At 41.5% G+C, this 26395-nt stretch overlaps 1 protein-coding gene across 1 annotated transcript in view; it reads left to right on the plus strand.

Moving 5' to 3' along the window:
- LOC126462459 (calcium-activated potassium channel slowpoke) overlaps positions 1 to 26395 on the plus strand; it is a 915336-nt gene that overhangs the window by 873707 nt on the left and 15234 nt on the right. The window contains exon 28 of the mRNA XM_050096074.1: positions 2738 to 2831. Within this exon, the coding sequence (XP_049952031.1) occupies positions 2738 to 2831 (94 nt within the window). The remainder of the gene's footprint in view (positions 1 to 2737; positions 2832 to 26395) is intronic.

A 26395-nucleotide genomic window follows, 5' to 3' on the forward strand; every position in this document is an offset into this window, starting at 1 on the left:
GCCATCAACCGCTTGGCGGGACGCCACATCGAAATGAAAACACATAATCTCCTCCCGATCGACGTATATAACACGACGCACAGGACGGTAACAGGGGCCGATGGCTGGAACTCTGTTTAAGTGCCGTGCAGGAGCGGCCATAACGGCTGGATTGTACCACTCGCACGTCATCCACCCTGGACACAGTGGACGCGGCCGTGCTCCCTGAACCGCTGCGATGTCGCATCACGCTTCCAACTGTTGACCTGCAGCGTGAGAGACTTCATACGATTGAGCAATGGACAGGACTTCCTCAAGGGAAGGATCTTCGAACTGCAGGGCCCATTGCTGGACCTTCCTATCAGGGGCCAAACGAACAATGACGTCACGCACCATAACGTGGGCATACGACTCTCGCAACTGCTCTGTGACAAAATGACACTTGCAACTAAGACCGCGCAAGGTAGCGGCCCACGCCCGGTAAGACTGATGGGGCTGTTTCTTGCATTGATAGAACTCGACTCTAGTCACCACAACATGCGTGCAGTGGCGATAATATGAAGACAGCAATGAACACAATGCGTCAAAAGACAAGGACGAGGGTTCCTGCAATGGTGCTAGCTGCCGCAAAACTTGATACAGCGAGGGAGATATCCAAGACAAGAAAAGAACACGACATACCTCCGCATCGGCAACATGAAATGCCTGGAAATGCTGCCCAAGGCAATGCTCATACGCATCCCAATCCTCCGCCGTCTCGTCATACGGGGGAAAGGGAGGAGGGAATGGCGCTGGAGAAGACTGCGGGGAGAGCAACGCCAGAAGCAGTTGATTCTTGGTGGCCATCAGATCCGTCTGCTGCTCAACCAAAACCCACATTAATTCCTCCATATCATGGATAAGCTGCGAAACCGGAACAATGACGCAACACGCGAAAGAATGATCCCATCCTCATCACCAATTGTGTAGTAACACAATTCACGTTTCTGTCACACTTCACATAGTGTAGACCGGGAACTGTCTGCTAAGCATGCCTGATGTGAACTGAACTGGGCACGGCCCGTGCTGCCTGAGTTGTTGTTCCGCCGGCAGAGGGCGCGGCCTAATTCTCATGTGCCCTCTGGTGGACGGGACTTTGCTTGCGGCAACTACTGTCCGTGATGTGCCATGCTGATGTGTGCCTCCCATGATCTTTCTGGTGGCTACTGCAGTTACATATTAAATTTTTAGATTTATACAATTAAAATTTCATACAAAGATAGGAAAGAATCGGTTTCTATTAAGACTACAAGTTATGTTTTATCATTGCAACAATATATTTCATTAATTATTTTACTTACTTAAAGGATAATCACCCAATCATTTTCAGGTGAACAAAGGGATTAGTTTCATTGAATGAAAGGCCTACATTCAATTAATTAAATTATGTACAACTAAAACTTTACATTCCTATATATTCAGGATTATAGTTCAGTTAACTAACACCAATTAAAACATGTGTATGCTTAATTCTGGCTGAAAAATCATGATGTCATATTTCAATTAGAGATACACTTAGTTTATTTTTGATTTAACAAAGCATAAAAATAGCTGTCTCTTGATGACTAGAAATATAGGAACTTTAATCATTAATTACTCCATAATTACAATAGCATTTCATTCCTACCATTTGCCTGAACTTTGTGTTACATGCAAACTGCAATGGTACATTAGCTTTTAATCTAACATGTTTCCTTCATTCTACATACTGGTGAGGCCCAATGTAACCAATGTCAAAAAATAGCCTAAATTAGTGCGAATTACTAATTTGCTGCACAAAAAATCTTCGGTGTATTTGAATCCAGATAACCAGAAAAGATGAAGTCAAAGCAGCATGCGCGTGTGCGTGTGTGTGCATGCTCCTTCATGCTTGCACGTGCTGCATGTTGCTTTGCGCATGTGTATGTATGTATACTAGCTCAAAAAAGAATTCGTCCAAAAGCTGCCAAAATTTTCACTCTTGGTTATGTGCCTGTTGACAACTCAGTGCCTCTGCTGCTCAGTCACTTTAATATCCATCCCTGCCAATAATGCATTGGCAACGGAAGATGTATAACCAACAATGATGGTAAGCAGCAAACTGGGTATGACAGTCATTGACAAGAGGTACCCACACCATGTGTATTGGAGAGAGCCTCTTGTTTCCAAGATATCATGTTAAGGAAGCCGCTGGCTCAAGCCAGTTGTGTATTTACTATCTTAGCAGCTTGATGTGTGAATATTTGATCACTTAGACATTTGTGTATTTGGGGGAATCTCTTATTGCTTCATCTCTTGATTATGTGTGCAGTTGACATTCTGGCTGTATATCATCAATGTATACTTCATAGTAAACATATTACAGCACAAAGATGTTACCAACTTATATCTTACCACTCTTTTTTCAATTTAAATACATACACACAGAATTAAACAAGCCATGTATGACCATATATGGGTCCATTTATGTATTAATGTTTGTGTAATAAAATAATTGTCAAATGTTGTAAGTCTCAGTGGTGGAATTCTTCTGGTAAATATGAGTAATAAGATACCATTTTCAATTCCTTTCAGCAACAAAGTGTTATACAACATTGGAAACACTACTTCATGTATAAGTAGACTGCATTACTAAATTTGTTTCCAAATAACTCAGCACCAACCAGAAAGTATTATGTGGTACATAAGAAGAGTGATTAATAAAAGTGTGGTTATAAGAAATGTTTTCTGTATGTTACAGGTTTCGGGACACAAGTTCTTCTTGTGATGCATCAACAAAACGATATGTAATTACAAACCCACCTGATGATTTTTCGCTCCTACCTACAGATCAGGTATGTTTTTCGTAAGACAACAGTATATTCTATTTCCCAACGTGATGTTTTTATGCAAGCTGCAGTTTAATTCAAATTAATGATATTATGAAAAGGATAGTTACTAATCATGATATAGCGTAGATGCTAATTCACAGTGCAGAATAGGCCCAACAAAAAGACTGTCACACAGTAAGTTTTCAACCAACAAGGGTTTGTCAAAAATAGACAGCACACACCCACCCACCCACACACACACACACACACACACACACACACACACACACACACACACACACACACATGATTACTGTTTCTGGCACCTGAAGTCAGACTATGAACACCAGTGCATGATGAGAGAGGCATGAGAGTGGGGGTAAGGAAGGGGCTGGGGTGGATAGGGGGAGGGATTGCAGGGTAAGGATGGGGGACAGTAAAGTGCAGCATACAGGGGCAAGGTGGAGAGGGCGTAGGGCAGTCAGGTGCAGTCGGGAGATAGACAAAGAGCGGGGGAGTGGGGGGAAAGCAGGAAAGAAGAGAAATAAAAAGACTGGGTGTGTTGGTGGAATAGAGAGCTGTGTAGTGATGGAATGGGAACAGGGAAAGGGCCAGATGGGTAAGGACAATGACCTTCAAAAGGTAAAGCCAAGAGGGTTATGGGAGCATAGGATATATTTCTGGGAGAGTTCCCACCTGCACAATTCAGAAAAACTGGTGTTGGTGGGAAGGATCCAGATGGCACAGGCTGTAAAGCAGTCATTGAAATGAAGAACATTGTGTTAGGTGGCATGCTCAGCAACGGGGTGGTCCATTTGTTTTTTGGCCACAGTTTGTTGGTGGCCATTTATACAGGCAGACAGCTTGTTGGTTGTCATGCTGATGTAGAATGCAGCACAGTTGTTGCAGTTTAGCTTGTAGTTCACATGACTGGTTTTACAGGTAGCCCTGCCTTTGATGGGATAGGTTACATAGTTGAAACCCTGGTGGAGAATGTAATTCAGTTGCCCCAGTCCTGGGTGGTACTGAGTCACAAGGGGGAATGCGCCTCTGTGGCTGGATGGTGGGACTTTGGGAAGTGGTGAGTGACTGGAAAGATAAGGCATGGGAGATCTGTTTTTGTACAAGATTTAAGGGGTGATTAAAGTCTGTAAAGGCCTGAGTGAGACCCTCAGAGTATTTTGAGATGGACCGCTCATTACAGCCTAGCCACGGGTGGCTAGGCTGTAAGGAAGGGGCTTCTTGCAATGGAATGGGTGGCAACTGTCGAAATGGAGGTATTGCAGGTGGTTGGTAGTTTTGGTATAGACAGAGGTACTGATGTAGCCATCTTTGAGGGGGAGGTCAACATTGAGGAACGTGGCCGCACCCTCTTCCTTATCCCCACCCAGTTGCCTCTCCCTTTATGCACTGCTGTAGTCTGGTTTCAGCTACTGGAGACTTGGGTCATGTGTGTGTGTGTGTGTGTGAGTTGCATTTGTGTGTGTGTGTGTGTGTGTGTGTGTGTGTGTGTGTGTGTGTGTGTGTGTGTGTATTTTTGACAAAGGCCTTGTTGGCCAAAAGCTTATTGTGTGACAGTCTTTTCGTTATGCCTATCTGCGACTCAGCATCTCCACTATAGGCTGAGTAGCAACTATTCTTTTCAGAATATTATTACATTCCATCATGCATTTTCCACTGTTGAATTCAAATTAACTTATAAATAACTGCAGGATGGTGATCTGTATTTCACAAAATCCTGAATAATTGGATTCCAAGTAAATCTGTGGTATCTAGTAATAAAAGCTGCTGACCCACCCTGGCTTTGCAAAAGTTGCTTTTATTTGTCTGTGGCCAGATGATTTGTCTGGCATAGCAATGGAAAAATATGCACACAAACCTTTCTCATGAATCAGTTTATTAGTGAAAACCATATCAAAATTTGTACAATAGTTCCTGAGATTATCTTTAATATACAGACTGAAATTGATTCAAGGGACTTTAAATTAATTAAATCAGTATAGATATTTTATAGTAACATTGCAGGCACTGTTATTCAATACATAATACACTCATACTTAAATTTAAACAATTAAATTGTAACAAGTATTCAATTATATTCCTTACAGTATACACACACACATATTTTTATGTTCTAAGTTAAGGTTATTAATCTACATGTAAAGAAAAATTACTGATATGCTATAATTGAAAAAACTTGTACAGAAGAGAAATTTTGCTCTGGTATATACTTCAATCAAAGTCATACTGTGATTTATGTTTCTGTGAGTCAAGAGGTATTTGTTTCTGTTTAACCACTCTGAAAGTTTGACATAGAATTTTCTAGTGTTGACTGCAGTCTTTCTAGACCAGATTCAATGAATAATACACTTGTGTCATTAAAAAAACACAGATTTTTGGAGACTTATACATTCAACAACATCTACTTCAAATGAAAACAGTAACTGCCCTAGAATTAAGCCCTGGCAAATTCTTAAGGTTTTGTTAATTATTCACATGAAAGGAAAATTCTGTTTATTGGTTTATTCTGGACATTGAACTTATACTGAAATTTCGCTTTAGTACTGTAGTTTTTCTAGCCATATGCTGTGCACCTTTCATCCCTTCTTTCTAATTTTCCTAGTTGGAGTTTGAAGATACAGAATATGAAATGCTTTTGAAAAGTCTAATAAAGTCCTAGTGAAGTTGAAGTGTACTCTAACAATTCAGAGTTGCTGTTTTAAGGCTGTTGTATTTAAAGGTACATGGTGAATATTTAGTTAAGATATTTTTGGGAGTGTAGACGAACACTTGTGAACAGAAGTTCTGTTGTGATGCAGCTCTGTAACTGGATACTACATCAGTAGGATGTTTTTGTGTAGTAGCATCTGTGTTGAGAATACCCAGAAAGACATTATTCTGTACAGAGAGATTGCAGATAACTGATAATGATATTGTTATGTGCTAAGCCCCTGCTTTTAAAGCAGAGTCTGGTAATTCATCAGTGCTGTTTGAGGGTTTATTACTTGACAATTTTCTTTGATTCTTGTGTGAAGTTAAAACTATGGCTGCAAGTACAAAAATAACACATAAAGAAAGTGAACCTGATCCAACTGATTTTAAAGTAATGTGACTGCCAAGTAAATGAAATGCCAGTAGGAGCAAATTCAAACAAAGATCATGTTTAAGGGACTGACAATGAAATGGCCTAGAACTTACTGATCATTTTGCATAACTATGAGGCACACAGAAATTGGAATTAATCTAGCAATAATTTGTCCTATTCATTTTATCCATGGCCCTTCAGATTCTGTCAGAATAAAACAGCAGTTGAAAAATAATCAGTATACAATTTTTGGCATTGATCATGATTGTTTTCAGAGGATAATTGTCTGCAAGATATCAGATGCAAAATATACTTAGAGGATGATTGATTTGTGAGCTTTTCTGAATTACCTCACAATATAAGCAATCATAAAAGGAGAGTGTGACCAACATAAAACTGATCATCATCATCTTGAACGTTTCTAGCCCCAGGCTGAGTCTGTTTGGAACATAAGCCTCACCATGTACAGCCCTGTTTTCCTCACCATCTTTCTGTATTTACTCTGGTCCAGTTCTTGCCTCTTTTTTCAACACACTCTCCAGCCATCAATCCCTTTGTCTTCCTCTAGTTTGTTTTCTTCGCATCTCTATTTCATGTATCTTCTTGAGAATCTCCATGTTTTCCATTCTCTTTAAGTGTCCATATCATTTTAGCCTTGATATTTCTGTCCTGCTCTGCAAGGGTTCCTCTTTCAGTGTTTTCCTTACCTTTTCATTCCTCATCCTACCTCTCCTTGTTACTCCTGTCCTACTTCTGAAGGACTTCATTCCCCATACCTGTAATCTTCTTCTTCTTTTGTTTCACTCTCTTTGGGGTACACTGGATCAATCATTTCCTTGCGTGTTGTTCTTTTCTTAGGGCCCAGTATTTCTTCATTCTTTCTGATCTTCTTTTCCTCTCTTCTTCCGAGATGCAGAGTTTGGACTTCCGTCTAGATTTGTCTTGGAACCTTATGCTTTCATCTTTAGTAATTAATTTAGCTGTCCAATCAGTAAGTGAATTTTCTGAAATCCTTAATTCTACTAGGTCTTTCTCAGTTTCTTTAAACCAGTTGGGTTTTGTTTTGTCATCACGGAAAGAGTCAAAGATTTGTTTAGTTAATCTGTTGGAATTCATTCTGAGAAGATGACCATAAAAATTTATCCTCCTTTTTCGCATAGTATCTGAAAGTTTTCAATTTTCTTGTAGAGCGTTTCATTTTTGATGTACATAATCTTATTTTCTTAAAATTTTGATCCTATGATTTTTCTTAAAATTTTTCTTTCCTTTAGCTCAAGTTTCTCCATTTGGCCCTTGAAATTCATGTTTAGTGTTTCTGCTGCATACAGTACTTCTGGCTTAATCACTGTTTTGTAATGTGTAACTTTGGACCCCTATGAAAGGGATTTTTTGTTGTACGTATTTTTTGTTTGTTGGAAGGCCAATTCAAGTTTATTTTTTCTGGATTCCATTGCTTTGCTTTCCCCAGCATCCCAACTAATACATTCTCAAAGATATTTGAATTCTTTTACTATTTCAATCTTTTGTTCTTGAACTTTGAGGTATTTACATAATGCTTGATGTTTGTCAATATCTTAGTTTTTTCAAAGGAGATGTGAAGACCTATTTTAGCTGTTTGTTTAATTCAAGAATTTGCTCCCATGCTTCTTCCATTGTTTCAGCAAATAGGGCCATATCATTTGCAAAGGCAATGCAATTTACTTTAAGGTTCTTCTTTTTGCAACCCAGTCTTATACCACTCTTAATATTTGTGTTCTATTCTCTGACTATTTTCTCAAGTGCACAATTGAACAGCAACGGTGAGAGCCCATCCCCCTGTTGCACTCCCATTTTTATTTCAAAGGATTGTGATAATTTGTCCATAAATTTAACTTTCTAAAATGTATTTGTAAGGGTCGCTTTTATAATATTGGTTGTTTTCTTATCCAAACCCATTTCTTCCAGGACTGATAATAGAGATCCTCAATCAATCAAATCATATGCTTTTTTGAAATCAATGAAGGAGATTACATATCTCTTTGCCCTTGATTTTTGGTATGCCATGATGTTTTTGAGGTTTAGTGTTTGTTCCGAACATGATCTACCCTTTCTAAAACCTCCCTGGTATTCCCCGATTTGTGGGTCCAATTGTGGCTCTGCCCTGTTCAAAAGGACTTAAGAAAGAATCTTGTATGTTATATCCAGCAGTGATATTCCTCTGTAATTGTTGGGGTCTGTCTTCAAACCTTTCTTGTGGATAGAGTGGATGAGACCTATTCTCCATTCTTTGGGGATCTCTTCTTCTTTCCAGATTTTATCGAAAACACACTGAAGGGATGTAATTGCATTTTTGTCAGCTTTTTTCCATAGTTCAGCCACTATATGGTTTTCTCCGGATGCTTTGTTGTTTTTAAGTTCTGAAATGACCTTCTGTAGTTCTTCAGTTGTTGGTGTTTCTGAACTTGGCTTCTCACTGTTACTTGGGATGGATTCAAATTTTTCAAGGATGGGTTCACAATTCAAGATTTTCTCAAAGTACCCTGCTAGCATTTTGCAATTTTCCGTGTTATTGTGAGCAATGGTCCCATTTACATCTCAGAATTGGAGGGTGGGTGCTTCGTATCTTGAGAACCTTTGTTTGAAAGTTCTGTAAAAGCTTCTTGTGTTGTTTTTAGCAAATTCTTCATCAATTTGGAGGAGAGCTTTGTTTTCAAGTGTCTTCTTAATCCTTTTTATATTTTTATCTACCTGTAGTCTATTTACATCTCCTCCCCCCCCCCCCCCCCCCTGTTGCTCATGTTTCTGATGCATAGGTCACTACTGGGATGTAGTTACTTCTGTATATCACTTCTTTCCTTTTTTTGGTACATTTTTGTTCCAAACCAGGCTACTAACACTTCGAAGGAATGCTTCTGCCTGTCATCCACATCCACTGATGTCTTTCTTATTTCTTCCATTTTCCTCCATCTTGCTTCCAAAGTACTTAACAGTTTTCACCTTCCTCACTTGTTCACCTTGAATCCTTATTCTGCTAGTTTATCTATTTTTCTTTCTAGTTGTAACCAGGATCACACATTTGTTTACACTGAATTTCATTCCATACTGTCTCGCAGTATTCCCCTCTATTTCCCCAGGTCATTAAGTCATCTGTAAACACCTTTGCTTTCAGCTTGTTTCCTCTAGTTTTTCCTCCCACTGCAGTCATTATCTTATCCAAGACAACAATGAAGAGGAGAGGTGCTGTCGCACTGCCTTGTTTCACACCACTCGGTAGCTGGAAGCAATCTGTCCTTTCATTTCCCACTTTCCTACAACTCAGAATTCCACATTAGATCTTCTCCACTCTAATAGTCTTTTTTACCACTTCCTTTTTTTTCTAGTGCTTCCCAGACCTTTGTTCTACAGATGCTATCAAACATCTTTTCTATGTTGAGATAGGCTATCATGAGGTCTTACCCAAATTCATAGTGGCACTCCTGGAGCTGCCTCACTGCAAATGTGAGGTCAAAAATTCACCTTCCAGATCTGTTCTTCTCTCATTTTGTTTTCGGCCTTTGTTTGGATTCTGCTTCCCAGGATCTTTTCATATACCATGGCACAGTGTGGTATCAGTGTGAACCTTCTGTAGTTTCTACAATCCTTCCTACTCTCTTTCTTGAATACAGGGACAATTAGTGTTCTCTTCCAATCTTCTGGAGTCTTCTCATTCCACACCACCCTCATCACACAATACAGCCACTGTTTCCCAAGCTCCCATGCTGCCATCACCATTTTGACATTTACTTCACCCGTACCTGGCATCTCTCCTCCTTTCAATTTGATTAGTGCCATTTCCATTTCTTTCCATGTTAGATCCCCCCCAACCTCTCCTATCACTTTTGACCATTCCACATAGTACTTTCTTACTGCCTCTGCTCATTTGTCCAATCTTCTCCCTTCAGCCACTATCTTACTTGCCTCTTTCTTCTTTTTCTTACACCTCTCTTGCTAATCCTGTCCTTCCTGCGAACTTAGTCTGAAGGCCTTGTGCTTCCTTCTATCTCCTTGACTCTCTCATTCCACCATGGTGTCCCCTTCCACCATCTTCTGCCACTTTTCCTTCTGCAGACACCTACTGTAGCTTCTACCATAGCACTTTTAAATCGTCCCCATTCGTCTTCTCCTGTCTTTTGTTCATCCTTTGGTAACCTTTCCCTTGTAATCTGTCGGTGTTCCCCGTTAACTTTCTTTTCCTTCAGTTTCCATACTCTTAATTCCCCTTCCCTCATTCTCTGTCTTCTTCCATTCCTCATGCTCATCACCAGTAGCCAGTGGTCACTAAACAATGCCTCAGATGGTTGTACCTTTACATCCATTATAGTCCTCTTCGCTTTCCATTCATGGAGCATGTAATTCACCAACAATTTCTGTGTTAGATTCCTGCTGGCATTACTCAGTTGCTCTCTTTCAACTGAATACATGAGTTACCTATCACTAAACAATTTCTCTTGCACAATTCCAGCAATCTTCTTGCTTCTTCATTTCTACATCCCCATCCTTCTCCTCCTAGTATACACTCCTGGAAATTGAAATAAGAACACCGTGAATTCATTGTCCCAGGAAGGGGAAACTTTATTGACACATTCCTGGGGTCAGATACATCACATGATCACACTGACAGAACCACAGGCACATAGACACAGGCAACAGAGCATGCACAATGTCGGCACTAGTACAGTGTTTATCCACCTTTCGCAGCAATGCAGGCTGCTATTCTCCCATGGAGACGATCATAGAGATGCTGGATGTAGTCCTGTGGAACGGATTGCCATGCCATTTCCACCTGGCGCCTCAGTTGGACCAGCGTTCGTGCTGGACGTGCAGACCACGTGAGACGACGCTTCATCCAGTCCCAAACATGCTCAATGGGGGACAGATCCGGAGATCTTGCTGGCCACGGTAGTTGACTTACACCTTCTAGAGCACGTTGGGTGGCACGGGATACATGCGGACGTGCATTGTCCTTTTGGAACAGCAAGTTCCCTTGCCGGTCTAGGAATGGTAGAACGATGGGTTCGATGACGGTTTGGATGTACCGTGCACTATTCAGTGTCCCCTCGACGATCACCAGTGGTGTACGGCCAGTGTAGGAGATCGCTCCCCACACCATGATGCCGGGTGTTGGCCCTGTGTGCCTCGGTCGTATGCAGTCCTGATTGTGGCGCTCACCTGCACGGCGCCAAACACGCATATGACCATCATTGGCACCAAGGCAGAAGCGACTCTCATCGCTGAAGACGACACGTCTCCATTCGTCCCTCCATTCACGCCTGTCGCGACACCACTGGAGGCGGGCTGCACGATGTTGGGGCGTGGGCGGAAGAAGACAGCCTAACGGTGTGCGGGACCGTAGCCCAGCTTCATGGAGACGGTTGCGAATGGTCCTCACCGATACCCCAGGAGCAACAGTGTCCCTAATTTGCTGGGAAGTGGCAGTGCGGTCCCCTACGGCACTGCGTAGGATCCTACAATCTTGGCGTGCATCCGTGCGTCGCTGCGGTCCGGTCCCAGGTCGACGGGCACGTGCACCTTCCGCCGACCACTGGCGACAACATCGATGTACTGTGGAGACCTCACGCCCCACGTGTTGAGCAATTCGGCGGTACGTCCACCCGGCGTCCCGCATGCCCACTATACGCCCTCGCTCAAAGTCCGTCAACTGCACATACGGTTCACGTCCATGCTGTCGCGGCATGCTACCAGTGTTAAAGACTGCGATGGAGCTCCGTATGCCACGGCAAACTGGCTGACACTGACGGCGGCGGTGCACAAATGCTGCGCAGCTAGCGCCATTCGACGGCCAACACCGCGGTTCCTGGTGTGTCCGCTGTGCCGTGCGTGTGATCATTGCTTGTACAGCCCTCTCGCAGTGTCCGGAGCAAGTATGGTGGGTCTGACACACCGGTGTCAATGTGTTCTTTTTTTCATTTCCAGGAGTGTATTTTTGTGCCTTTCCCTTCTGCAGCACACACTACAGTGAACCCTGTATTTTATGTTTTCGTGCGGTCCGGTCTTAAAAAACGCAAAACTGAGGAAAATGTTAAAACCCCCAAAAATATGAGCAAAAATATATATAATTGGCAGATCTGATTAAAAAATGTGATCCTCTCCAATACATTGTATAAAATCTGTATAAGTAAAGGAAATTAAATGTACAACACAATGTTTACACAATAATTTGTGCTAAAGAATTTCATCAGCTTTTAGAAAATCACAGGTGTGTAACAGAGAGTAAAAACTTGGGAAAAAATTGAAATACGTATTTGGGTATGAGGTAACTGAGCTACACTACTGGCCATTAAAATTGCTACACCAAGAAGAAATGCAGATGATAAACGGGTATTCATTGGACAAATATATTATACTAGAGCTGACATGTGATTTCATTTTCATGCAATTTGGGTGCATAGATCCTGAGGAATCAGTACCCAGAACAACCACCTCTGGCCGTAATAACGGCCTTGATACGCCTGGACATTGAGTGAAACAGAGCTTGGATGGCATGTACAGGTACAGCTGCCCATGCAGCTTCAACACAATACCACAGTTCATATTGTGATGAGGCAATTGCTCAGCCACCATTGACCAGACGTTTTCAGTTGGTGAGAGATCTGGAGAATCTGCTGGCCAGGGCAGCTGCCGAACATTTTTTGTATTCAGAAAGGCCCATACAGGACCTGCAACATGCGGTCGTGCATTATCCTCCTGAAATGTAGGGCTTCGCAGGGATCAAATGAAGGGTAGAGCCGCAGGTCGTAACACATCTAAAATGTAACGTCCACTGTTCAAAGTGCCATCAATGCAAACAAGAGGTGACCTAGACATGTAACCGGTGGCACTCCATACCATCATGCCAGGTGATATGCCAGTATGACGATGGTGAGTACACGCTTCCAATGTGTGTTCACCGCGATGTTGCCAAACACCGATGCAACCATCATGATGCTGTAAACAGAACCTGGATTTATCCGAAAAAATGACGTTTTGCCATTCATGCACCCAGGTTCATCATTGAGTACACCATCGCAGGCACTCCTGTCTGTGATGCAGCGTCAAAGGTAACCGCAGCCATGGCCTTCGAGCTGATAGTCCATGCTGCTGCAAACGTCGCCAAATTGTTCGTGCAGGTGGTTGTTGTCTTGCAAACGTCCCTATCTGTTAACTCAGGAATCAAGAAGTGGCTGCACGATCCGTTACAGCCATGCGGATAAGATGCCTGTTATCTCAACTGCTAGTGATGTGAGGCTGTTGGGATCTAGCACAGCATTCCGTATTACCCTCCTGAACCCACCGATTCCATATTCTGCTAACAGTCATTGGATCTCGACCAATGCAAGCAGCAATGTCGCGATACGATAAATCACAATCGCGATAGGCTAAAATCTGACCTTTATCAAAGTCAGAGATGTGATAGTACGCATTTCTCCTCCTTACACGAGACATCACAACAATGTTTCACCAGGCAATGCCGTTCAGCTGCTGTTTGTGTATGAGAAATCGGTTGGAAACTTTCCTCATGTCAGCACATTGTAGGTGTCACCACCAGTGTCAACCTTGTGTGAATGCTCTGAAAAGCTAATCATTTGCATATCACAGCATCTTCTTCCTGTCGGTTAAATTTCACATCTGTAGCATGTCATCTTGGTGGTGTAGCAATTTTAATGCCCAGTAGTGTATTTTCCAATATTATGTGACCACAATTTATACTTCAAAACACATTTTTTAATAAATCTTTCCCTTGTACTCACCCAGAAAACTTTAGACTCACCCAGAAAAGAAAAACAAAAATTGGTGAACGACATGGTGAATTAAACCGAAAATTGTGAAGTACGGTAAAAGGCATCAGTTCTAACGTGTGTGTGTGTGTGTGTGTGTGTGTGTGTGTGTGTGTGTGTGTGTGTGTGTGTTTTGTGTGTGTTTCTTCTATAGATGATGGCAGTGTAGCACACTCTGGTGACATGAGTGCGATGATCTCTAGTGTACTGCTTGTAAACTTTTTCTCGTTCATTGTGCGGAGTAGTCAAAATGGAGTGTTCTGCCATACTGCCAATGTATGCTTAGACAGTCCTTATGACAGCAGTTTCCTAGCACTCTCATTAAATAACACATGGTACTTAGCGTCTTTAATATGTTGTCAATTTGAGTTTCCCATATAAGATTATCCTGTAGCCAGACCCCCAGAAATTTTGTATTAGGCACACTTGCAATATCCATGTCTGACATCTGAATTCTTATATCCTCTTCAATGTTTCTCTTGACATTATGAAAATTTAATGCTACTGTTTTACTTGTTGTGTAAACAGCAGGTTTTGTGAAAGTACGTATATACAAAAAAAATTTCCTTCATATGTGCTACTTATTTATAACAATGAATATGAAATAAAGTTAAGCCTGCTGTGATTTCAGTGATTGTCTGTCCCAGCAATCTGTTACCTTTACAACAATCTGTCTGCTATCACAGTACATTAAACACCAATGAGCATTGCAACTAAGTTGAACAAACCATTGCACAACTGTTCACTGAACACACTCTGTTAATTGTGATGCCACACATTGCAAATGAAGTAACCTACAGTGGCTGCAGTTGGTAGAGGCATGATACATTCTGGATTCTGTCAACAGGCTCCAAGCAGGACTACTGTAAGTAAAATTGGTTAAATTTCACTGTGGCAGTGGTGGCATCATTTGCTAATGTTGACAATGCACAATTGATCTGCATGATCACACTGGATCATTGCTCTTTAATTAAATCATGTGAGAAGGTAGGTGGATTAATGTTTATTCATAATAGTGTTGCACATTCAATATATTAAACAACATTGACCCACCTATCTTCTCCCATGAGTTAATTAAAAAACATTGATCCACCCATCTCCTCCCATGATTTAATTAAAAAACATTCATCCACTTCATCAATGTGCTCTTGCAGATCCATTGCATGTTGCCAACATTAGTACACTAGGCCACTGCTGCCATAAGTAAAATTTTACCAGCAAAATTAAAGTACAGCAGTGATGGGCATACAGTGTCTAACTACATAAATTAAAGCTGAGTGGAAACTGCAGTCACTGTTTCTGCTATACGCTGATAACATCAGCTGTACTTTGGAACAAGCCACTTAGTATGCGTGCTGTTTATCACTCTATATGCTAGAAACCACTGCAGTAACATGATGTCACCATGTTATACAGTTATTGGCTGCAGATGGAAAACAAACATCTGAGGTTTTGTAACCTGGCAGTTTTCAGTGTATTTTACAGTATCAGTAGCCATGTAGGCTATAAATTTTTGATAATTTTGAGGTGGATATAAAATGAAGGAACCTCAAAACTGCGCGTTTTAAGGTATAATTTGTGGCATTATTGTGTTGGGAAAACACTAAATGACCTTGTTCATCATTAGCAAAAGTGATAGTCTTTCCAATTGCATGCCCTACAGTATTACTTGCGGCAAAACCCACTTTTTTTCCTAATAGGTCTAGTATATGACATAAAATTTTGAAATTACTGTCTTGTTTGTTTATAGATTTGTGATGCGGCTATGTCACTTGACATGAGTGTTGATAAAATTGCTACCTAGAAGAAGAAGAATGAAATTCTTGCACCGGCTTTTATTTATAGCTTCTGAGCCTGTTTATACTTTATAATCCAGTACTTGGAATTTCAAATGTTTCGTTGACTAAGGTCTGTAAACTTATTATGGGTGTTAGCGGGGTGTGGAGGGTGCCTGGTTGTTGGGTGACATAACAAGTCACCAGCCAATAAGAGCTCACTAGGCAGAAATGGCCAAGGTTTCCTTGATTCCGACCAAGCATCTTCTCTGAGACTCAGTGTTTGAATTTAAAAGGTTGACAACTGATATTGTTGCTGAATGCAGTACATCATAAATACAAGCAAGTAGATGAGACTGAGTTATAAGTGTCATATGAAAAGGTGGCTGTTGAGCCCCTTCACCATGTATTGGTTCAGTCCAGAATATTTCATGTCAATTGTGCTGTTTTTCCATTTTTGCCACGACCTAGCAGTAGTTGTATCATAACTGCATGATGAAGCTAAACACTGCAAGCTGTATTGGATTACATCAGCATTTTCTCTCTCATGTCTCCCCTCTTTGCAATGGCCTAAAATATTCCCTTAACTCCACCAGTGCAGACTGTCTGTCTTTTGTACCACTTATAATTCATTCAATCACATCAAATGTCCATAGGAATAAACAGGGATGAACTCAAGTGAGACATCGAGTAAGATCATAGAATCAAGGTAAGCTTTAGTAGGAATAAACGTAAAATCTGTGAAAATTTAGCATTGATCTTAATGGTCTTTCACAGGGACTACAAATTTATGGTGCAGAATCACAAAAAACATAAAATCAAAGTTCCACTGTATTATCCTTTGTCCATTCATCTGCTTTTGTAGTCTTCCTCCACTTGAGGTGTACAGCCCACATAAGGGGCATATGCCTGAAACACCTATAATTCTCCCCTTCGGCGTTATTCTGATCTTCATTATCCTATCTCTTACCCTCTGTACTTCTTCTTTCAGACCATTCCTCACAACAACTCTATTCCCTTTTGTCTTCATTTTTCATTTCCATCTAATGTAATCTGTAACCTTTCCTCAGTTCCCTACTACCTTCTCCTTTCCATCTTGTCTCTCCCATGCCTAAAATATCTTTCATCCAATACGTACAACTACTGAAATGAAAATAGCTAATGAACCTAAGATGTTTGTTAAACTGGCCAGACAGCTTCATGAGTAGTAAAGCAATAACTAATATTTTCAAATTAATTATTTACATGAATATAACCCTAATTTGGGTTAAAGTGTGGTTTTTCTCTTTGGGGGTTCTTCTAGTTATCAGTTGTACCTTAATTTTTTACCTTTCTCATTCAGACTGTTAACTCGGTGGAAGAATTACAAGTTACAAATCACACAACACATATTTTGCTTAACTTGTTTTACCGTTCTCCCAACTAGATAATACGGACTGTTCTACATTATGTGAAATCTCATCTAGGTTGCTTTTGTCTAAATTTGCACTTACAGGCATGGGTGCATCATTGTTGTTCTATGACATATCACAAGTACACTTTTGATTTAGGTAATAAGTGAGGAACTAAGTATTTTTGTCTGATAATTGCCATGGCAACTGGGACAAAAATACTGTGACACAGCAATAAGCCACAAAACTGTCTTAAAACTGAAGGGATCTTGGACTGGTTTTTACGCCCGAACCGTGCCAAAAAGTTTTCCAGTGCATCATGTGAAAGCCAGCACAATAAAAAACAGTGGAAACCTTTTTGATTCAAAGTTAATTCTGATTGTTAAGTGATATGGTTTTTTCCAGAACTACTATTGTTATCCAGATACCTCTTTTCCAAATTTTTAAATTCTCACACAGCATAACAACACTCATGGCCATCTGCAGAGCATCATTGTGTTTGCCTTTAAAAGCTTCACATATTGCAATTTTTCTGTTCTTCTAGGTCATTGATTTTAACTACTGGAAAATTTTCTGTATGAAATATGCACTTGACAACCTTGAAGTATCTGTTGTTCCACAGCATACTTAAGTGCTGCCTGAGCTACTATGATTTAAAAGTGCTTAAGCAGGATCATCTTTCATTTCATCATAATGCCCTGGTCTTGTTACATTTTGTATAGGTTCCAAGCAATGTCCAGTTTATTCTCTTTGTCAAAATGATACAGCTGTACCATAGACATTAAGTACAGTTTCTTAACACCATCCTTCTCATTCATCTCAAATTGATTGCATGCAAAATGAAACCAATAAATGAAAAAAGATATTAAATGTAACATAAAATTTTGAGCCCTTACACAACTTTATTATGAAAAAAGTAAAAATATGGTAGTAATAAGTGAAGAGAATGTGGAAAAAAGTGCAACAAGTGTTTACACATTATAAGTACTATGTAATGAAAGATATAATTTTAATTTTAAGTAATCCACAATGAGAGAAATGCTTGTCTATTTTGCATAGTCCAGCAGACTTGTACGGGAATATATCTTTCCTTTCAGTTCAGTGCAGGCATATTTTTTATCTTTTTGCAGTTCTTTTACCATGAGAAATTTGGAAAAACCTGCTACCACCCTCTGCCATTGAACAGAAGTTTACTGCACAACACTGCAGCATTTTTCACCACAGGAAAGCTGGCGAGTTTTCTTAGGCTCATAATTTGATATGAGTGTGTGTGTTCCACACACCCCTGTATACTAAGATAACTGCTAATTAGATCAATTCTGCCACTTATGCTCATGCACTACTTGGGTCCAAAATGGCTGTCTTGTATCATGTGATGTTCAGCTGACCAATGGCAGTGCACAGTTGTCAGGAATCATCACATAAAAGGTTGTCACTACTTTATTTATTCAGGTATTTAACATCACAGTACCAGTACCTGCACCTAATGACATCCGCTGCGTACAGTCTGAGAAACATTTCCAAAAATTTAGGTAGCCTTACGATAAATAGTTTTCTGTCTACACTGGTTCAGGTAGTGAAACTTGAAGCTTTCTTGCAACATAGTTACTCCTGGTCTGTGTTAATAAATCTTTGTACTACTTATGATAAATCTGGAAGGCTTCTTTTAACGCGAGATTTTCTCTATCATTTAACTCCGCACAATGGAGTAATTTTTATTTCCCCTTTGTTTTCATGACATTACTATTTATGCAGATACTTTTGTTTATATTTTAGTATGGTTAACTTTTGTGGATACAACTGCGCATATGGCATCAGAACAGTAGTAGAAGTCAGCATTAAAGTTATTGTAGGGAAAGCTATAATGGTCATTAAATCATGGTATGTGTGCTAAGATGCAGTTCAGCCTATTGATGTCATAATTATACATAATTCTTTTGCTTACTTTTTATATATATATATATATATATATATGGTTATAATAGAGGGAAACATTCCACGTAGGAAATATATATCTAAAAACAAAGATGATGTGACTTACCAAATGAAAGTGCTGGCAGGTCGACAGACACACAAACAAACACAAACATACACACAAAATTCAAGCTTTCGCAACAAACTGTTGCCTCATCAGGAAAGAGGGAAGGAGAGGGAAAGACGAAAGGATGTGGGTTTTAAGGGAGAGGGTAAGGAGTCATTCCAATCCCGGGAGCGGAAAGACTTACCTTAGGGGGAAAAAAAGGACGGGTATACACTCGCACACACACACATATCCATCCACACATATACAGACACAAGCAGACATGTGTCTGTATATGTCTGTGTATGTGTATGTGTCTGTATATGTGTGGATGGATATGTGTGTGTGTGCGAGTGTATACCCGTCCTTTTTTTCCCCCTAAGGTAAGTCTTTCCGCTCCCGGGATTGGAATGACTCCTTACCCTCTCCCTTAAAACCCACATCCTTTCGTCTTTCCCTCTCCTTCCCTCTTTCCTGATGAGGCAACAGTTTGTTGCGAAAGCTTGAATTTTGTGTGTATGTTTGTGTTTGTTTGTGTGTCTGTCGACCTGCCAGCACTTTCATTTGGTAAGTCACATCATCTTTGTTTTTAGATATATATATATATATATATATATATATATATATATATATATATATATATATATATATATATATATATATATATATATATATATATGTGTGTGTGTGTGTGTGTGTGTGTGTGTGTGTGAAGGGTGTCTCGTAGGACTCCAGTTGCAGCCATACTGAATGGTGGTCAGAGATGGCTAGCTTTAGCACAAATGTACTGTAGGAAAGATGGGTTATGTTTATTATTATGTTATTGAGACATATTTTTCTGTTGCCAGCTTTTCTAGTTGACTCACAAATGAGGGAGGTCATATGGAATTCATCTAATAGGAGATGTATCTTTTTGGTGCTGGCATCATTGGTTAAAAATCTGTATTTATATCCCTTGCTGTTACAAAATTTACGCAGCCATTTAACCGAGAAAATCTTTTATCTGTACACACAAGGAAGACAAATATATTTTTGAAAAAGTTATCTGTATTTGCCCCAGGTGGCCTGTAGACACCAATAACTGTTTTGTTTTCTCTGACACATTTTGGATTTATTGCAGCTAATTCTGATGAGACTCATAAGCAAAAACACTTACATAATTAACATTAAAATTACTTTCTTTTACAATGAATATTGTTACACCACCACCACCACCACCAGTCCTGTCTTTTCTGGTAAAAGCTAGCAAAATTTCTTGGAAAGTGGTTCACTAGTGCTGATTAGTTCTTCAGTTTTCCAGTCTTCAGTTACATCTATCAGTAAATTAGGTCTATCCACATATCAATTTCGCATCTCATGCTGCATTTAGTCTTATTATTAATGACAAAAACTATCAGCCAGTTAATCTTTTGGCACATAAGTTTAATGATCACTTAAAGATTAAATTAATTACATATTGTGTATCCAAAAGTAATTATTTGTATTGAAATAACCATTATCCACTTTCTGTGCCAAAACTTTAAAATGGATAACAGTGATTTTGATACCAGCTATCATATTTGGAAGCATTACTTTTAATTAATATTATTCTTAATTCCTGAGGATGGTCTGTTGTTTTACCAAAACAGATAATATTTTCAATAATGAAATGACATACAGCTATTACCCAAAGCAGGATATTTGGAAAGTACATATGAAATTAGAAGAACTAGTATTAAGCGAGAAATTGAGAAGAATACTGCAGCCTCATTCATATTGTTTCCACAGAGACTGTAAACATGATTAGACTAATTAGTGCATCCACTGAGGCATTTAGGTAGCCACTCATCATGTGTGCCAAATGTATATGGAACAGAAACAAAACCCCATTGTAGCTGGTTACCAAGCCCCCACAGAACGTATCTCCGCCTGCGTAGATCAACACCTTCAACCCATTACATGCAGTCTCCCACCCTTCATCAAAGACACCAACCGCTTTCTCGAACGCCTGGAATCCTTACCCAATCTGTTACGTCCGGAAACCATCCTTGTAACCATTGATGCCACTTCCTTATACACAAATATCCCACATGTCCAGGGCCTCGCTGCGATGGAGCACTTCCTTTCACACCGATCACCTGCCACCCTACATAAAACCCCTTTCCTCATTACCTTAGCCAGCTTCATCCTGACCCACAACTTCTTCACTTTTGAAGGCCAGACATACCAACAATTAAAGGGAACAGCCATTGGTACCAGGATGGCCCCCTCGTACGCCAACCTATTCATGGGTCGCTTAGGGGAAGCCTTCTTGGTTACCCAGGCCTGCCAACCCAAAGTTTGGTACAGATTTATTGATGACATCTTCATGATCTGGACTCACAGTGAAGAAGAACTCCAGAAATACTTTCCGGGACTGGGTCAGACTCTGAATGTGGCTCTCCCGCAGGGATACGACTTCCTCAAATCCTGCCCTGAAATGAGATCCATCCTTCATGAAATCCTCCACACTCCACCAAGAGTGTCTTTCTGCCATCCACCTAACCTTCGTAACCTCTTAGTTCATTCCTATGAAATCCCCAAACCTTCTTCCCTACCCTCTGGCTCCTACCCTTGTAACGGCCCCCGGTGCAAAACCCGTCCCATGCACCCTCCCATCACCACCTACTCCAGTCCTGTAACCCGGAAGGTGTACACGATCAAAGGCAGAGCCACGTGTCAAAGCACCCACGTGATTTACCAACTGACCTGCCTACACTGTGACGCATTCTATGTGGGAATGACCAGCAACAAACTGTCCATTTGCATGAATGGACACAGGCAGACAGTGTTTGTTGGTAATGAGGATCACCCTGTAGCTAAACATGCCTTGGTGCACGGCCAGCACATCTTGGCACAGTGTTACACCGTCTGGGTTATCTGGATACTTGCCACTAACACCAACCTATCTGAACTCTGGAGATGGGAACTTGCTCTTCAATATATCCTCTCTTCCCGTTACCCACCAGGCCTCAATCTCTGCTAATTTCAAGTTGCCGCCACTCGTACCTCACCTGTCATGCAACAACATCTTTGCCTCTGTACTTCCGCCTCAACTGACTTCTCTGCCCAAACTCTTTGCCTTTTAATATGTCTGCTTGTGTCTGTATATGTGTGGATGGATATGTGTGTGTGTGCGAGTGTATACCCGTCCTTTTTTCCCCCTAAGGTAAGTATTTCCGCTCCCGGGATTGGAATGACTCCTTACCCTCTCCTTTAAAACCCACATCCTTTCGTCTTTCCCTCTCCTTCCCTCTTTCCTGAAGAAGCAACCGTAGGTTGCGAAAGCTAGAATTTTGTGTGTATGTATGTGTCTGTTTGTGTTTCTATCGACCTGCCAGCGCTTTGGTATGGTAAGTCACATCATCTTTGAATTTCCTCTCCAACCTCAACTCCTTTGGTTCCATCAGATTCACCTGGTCCTACTCCAAATCCCATGCCACTTTCCTTGATGTTGACCTCCACCTGTCCAATGGCCAACTTCACACGTCCGTCCACATCAAACCCACCAACAAGCAACAGTACCTCCATTACGACAGCTGCCACCCATTCCACATCAAACGGTCCCTTCCCTACAGCCTAGGTCTTCGTGGCAAACGAATCTGCTCCAGTCCGGAATCCCTGAAGCATTACACCAACAACCTGACAACAGCTTTCACATCCCGCAACTACCCTCCCGACATGGTACAGAAGCAAATAACCAGAGCCACTTCCTCATCCTCTCAAACCCAGAACCTCCCACAGAAGAACCACAAAAGTGCCCCACTTGTGACAGGATACTTTCCGGGACTGGATCAGATTCTGAAAGTGGCTCTCCAGCAGGGATACGACTTCCTCAAATCCTGCCCTGAAATGAGATCCATCCTTCATGAAATCCTCCACACTCCACCAAGAGTGTCTTTCCGCCGTCCACCGAACCTTCGTAACCTCTTAGTTCATCCCTATGAAATCCCCAAACCACCTTCCCTACCCTCTGGCTCCTACCCTTGTAACCGCCCCCGATGTAAAACCTGTCCCATGCACCCTCCCACCACCACCTCCTCCAGTCCTGTAACCCGGAAGGTGTACACGGTCAAAGGCAGAGCCACGTGTGAAAGCACCCACGTGATCTACCAACTGACCTGCCTACACTGTGACGCATTCTATGTGGGAATGACCAGCAACAAACTGTCCATTCGCATGAATGGACACAGGCAGACAGTGTTTGTTGGTAATGAGGATCACCCTGTGGCTAAACATGCCTTGGTGCACGGCCAGCACATCTTGGCACAGTGTTACACCGTCCGGGTTATCTGGATACTTCCCACTAACACCAACCTGTCCGAACTCCGGAGATGGGAACTTGCTCTTCAATATATCCTCTCTTCCCGTTATCCACCAGGCCTCAATCTCTGCTAATTTCAAGTTGTCGCCACTCGTACCTCACCTGTCATTCAACAACATCTTTGCCTCTGCACTTCTGCCTCGACTGACATCTCTGCCCAAACTCTTTGTCTTTAAATACGTCTGCTTGTGTCTGTATATGTGTGGATGGATATGTGTGTGTGTGCGAGTGTATACCCGTCCTTTTTTCCCCCCTAAGGTAAGTCTTTCCGCTCCCGGGATTGGAATGACTCCTTACCCTCTCCCTTAAAACCCACATCCTTTTGTCTTTCCCTCTCCTTCCCTCTTTCCTGATGAGGCAACAGTTTGTTGCAAAAGCTTAAATTTTGTGTGTATGTTTGTGTTTGTTTGTGTGTCTGTCGACCTGCCTGCACTTTCATTTGGTAAGTCACATCATCTTTGTTTTTAGATATATTTTCCTACGTGGAATGTTTCCCTTTATTATAATCATATCATTAATTTAAACCCAACAATTACGTTTGTTATTGTCGCTGTTGCATTTCGAAATCTTTCCTGTCGTCTTATTTTCTCTTTATTTTCTCTTTCTGTTTCTACGAGTAGTCTTACTTCGTATTCACCTTCCCCTTTTTACCGTAATACAATTTTATCCCGCCTATATATACTCAATAATACGTGACCCACTTCCAAACCATAACCAAAAAAATTTTATTTTCCGCCTTCAACACTACCGCTGCTATAAAATCCACCGTTTCTAGTTCAATAACAGCTGCTTTCACGTATTAAACAACCATTTCGGCTAGTTCTGATAACTTTCACTTTATTTCCACTTCCGTTTTTCGCACATCACTGATCATTTTTAGCCGCTCCCCACAGGTTTTAACGTCATTATTGCTTCGTCAGACAATTTTTAGCCCCATTTTCGTAATCTTTCACGACAACACCACTCCTTTTAATACATTTACATGTTTTTTCGAAATTTTCCCGAATTTCTCCGTCCTTTAACGTGTTTTAACGGCAACACAACCACCTAACCTTCATGCACATCGCTGTCTACCAACCCAAGTTCACCACAGGATCAACTTAACCTACACTTTTTCGCCTTTTTTCATACCAGATCTCCAGTTACTTTCTAGTTCACCCTTATCTCTCCCCATATATTTTTATCTTTCATTTTCATTTCAACCTCATGTTACACTTTCCACCTTCTAATACCATGTCACCCTCACAACACCCCCACAACGACCCCATTAAGTTTTATTTACATTCCCTCCGCAAACATGCCTTCACCCTAGCCAGATTACGCTCGCATATTTTATTTTCTCAGGCTTGTCTGACATTTGGCATAACCCCCAAAGGCCTCACACTTAAAGTTCCCATTTCTGGCTGCAACCCTTCTTTCCATCAGTCCCTATACCAGTTCCAAACTGAACAATCCATTGCCCTCACACACCTAATCCTTCACCTACACATCAACTCAGCCAATTAACACACCCGTCAACTCCTATCCTTAATAAAAGTCCTCAATCTTTCCTGTCCCACATCCACACCGGCTATTCAGAGCATCCTCCTACAGGCCAACCGCAAATTAGAACAGCATGCCACCCTTCACCTCAAAAAACTATCCAATCTCCTGGTTTCCCACCTCCAGAAAGGCAACTCACTCACCCTTCACAACGTTTCCAGCAAACCTCAACCACCTCTCATTGCACACAAACCCAGTCTCTCCCATCTACTCAGTCTCCCACTTCCAGCTCCACTCCCTCCAAAACCTCAAAATTCCAATCAACACAATCTGGCACCACAACACCCTAATTCAGTAGTTAACCTTTCCTCCAAACCTCTCTCCCAATCCGAAACCTCTGTCCTATCCAAAGGCCTCACCTTCAGCCCCACTCCCAGATTCAACCAAACAGCCCTCGTCAAAGATTTACTGTCCTACACTCGTACTCTCTGCTGGAAGTATCACTTTGCCACGAAGAAAAATGATCCTAATCCTACCCCTAATGATCCAACTCCCCAAGACACTATCCAAATTGAACCCTGCCTGGAACAGTTCCGTCCTCCGTCACAGCGGCACCCACCTCCTCTTCCTCAAAATCACCCTCTCCAAACCTTCCAGGAATTTCTGACTTCCAGCCTTGCCTCTCAATCCTTCTTAAAAAACTTTAATCCTACTCCCAACATCACCACTGCTGAAGCCCAGGCTATCCGTGATCTGAAGGCTGACCGATCCATCGTCATTCTTCCGGCGGACAAGGGTTCCACGACCGTGGTACTTGATCGTCGGGAGTATGTGGCTGAGGGACTGCGTCAGCTTTCAGACAACACCACATACAAAGTTTGCCAAGGTAATCCCATTCCTGATGTCCAGGCGGAGCTTCAAGGAATCCTCAGAACCTTAGGCCCCCTACAAAACCTTTCACCTGACTCCATCAACCTCCTGACCCCACCGACACCCCGCACCCCTACCTTCTACCTTCTTCCTAAAATTCACAAACCCAATCATCCCGGCTGCCCCATTGTAGCTGGTTACCAAGCCCCCACAGAACGTATCTCTGCCTACGTAGATCAACACCTTCAACCCATTACGTGCAATCTCCCATCCTTCATCAAAGACACCAACCACTTTCTCGAACGCCTGGAATCCTTACCCAATCCGTTACCCCCAGAAACCATCCTTGTAACCATTGATGCCACTTCCTTATACACAAATATCCCGCACGTCCAGGGCCTCGCTGCGATGGAGCACTTCCTTTCACGCCGATCACCAGCCACCCTACCTAAAACCTCTTTCCTCATTACCTTAGCCAGTTTCATCCTGACCCACAACTTCTTCACTTTTGAAGGCCAGACATACCAACAATTAAAGGGAACAGCCATGGGTACCAGGATGACCCCTTCGTACGCCAACCTAATCATGGGTCGCTTAGAGGAAGCCTTCTTGGTTACCCAGGCCTGCCAACCCAAAGTTTGGTACAGATTTATTGATGACATCTTCATGATCTGGACTCACAGTGAAGAAGAACTCCAGAATTTCCTCTCCAACCTCAACTCCTTTGGTTCCATCAGATTCACCTGGTCCTACTCCAAATCCCATGCCACTTTCCTTGATGTTGACCTCCACCTGTCCAATGGCCAACTTCACACGTCCGTCCACATCAA

The sequence above is a fragment of the Schistocerca serialis genome, chromosome 1 (assembly GCF_023864345.2).
Source record: "Schistocerca serialis cubense isolate TAMUIC-IGC-003099 chromosome 1, iqSchSeri2.2, whole genome shotgun sequence".
NCBI classification, from domain to species: domain Eukaryota; kingdom Metazoa; phylum Arthropoda; class Insecta; order Orthoptera; family Acrididae; genus Schistocerca; species Schistocerca serialis.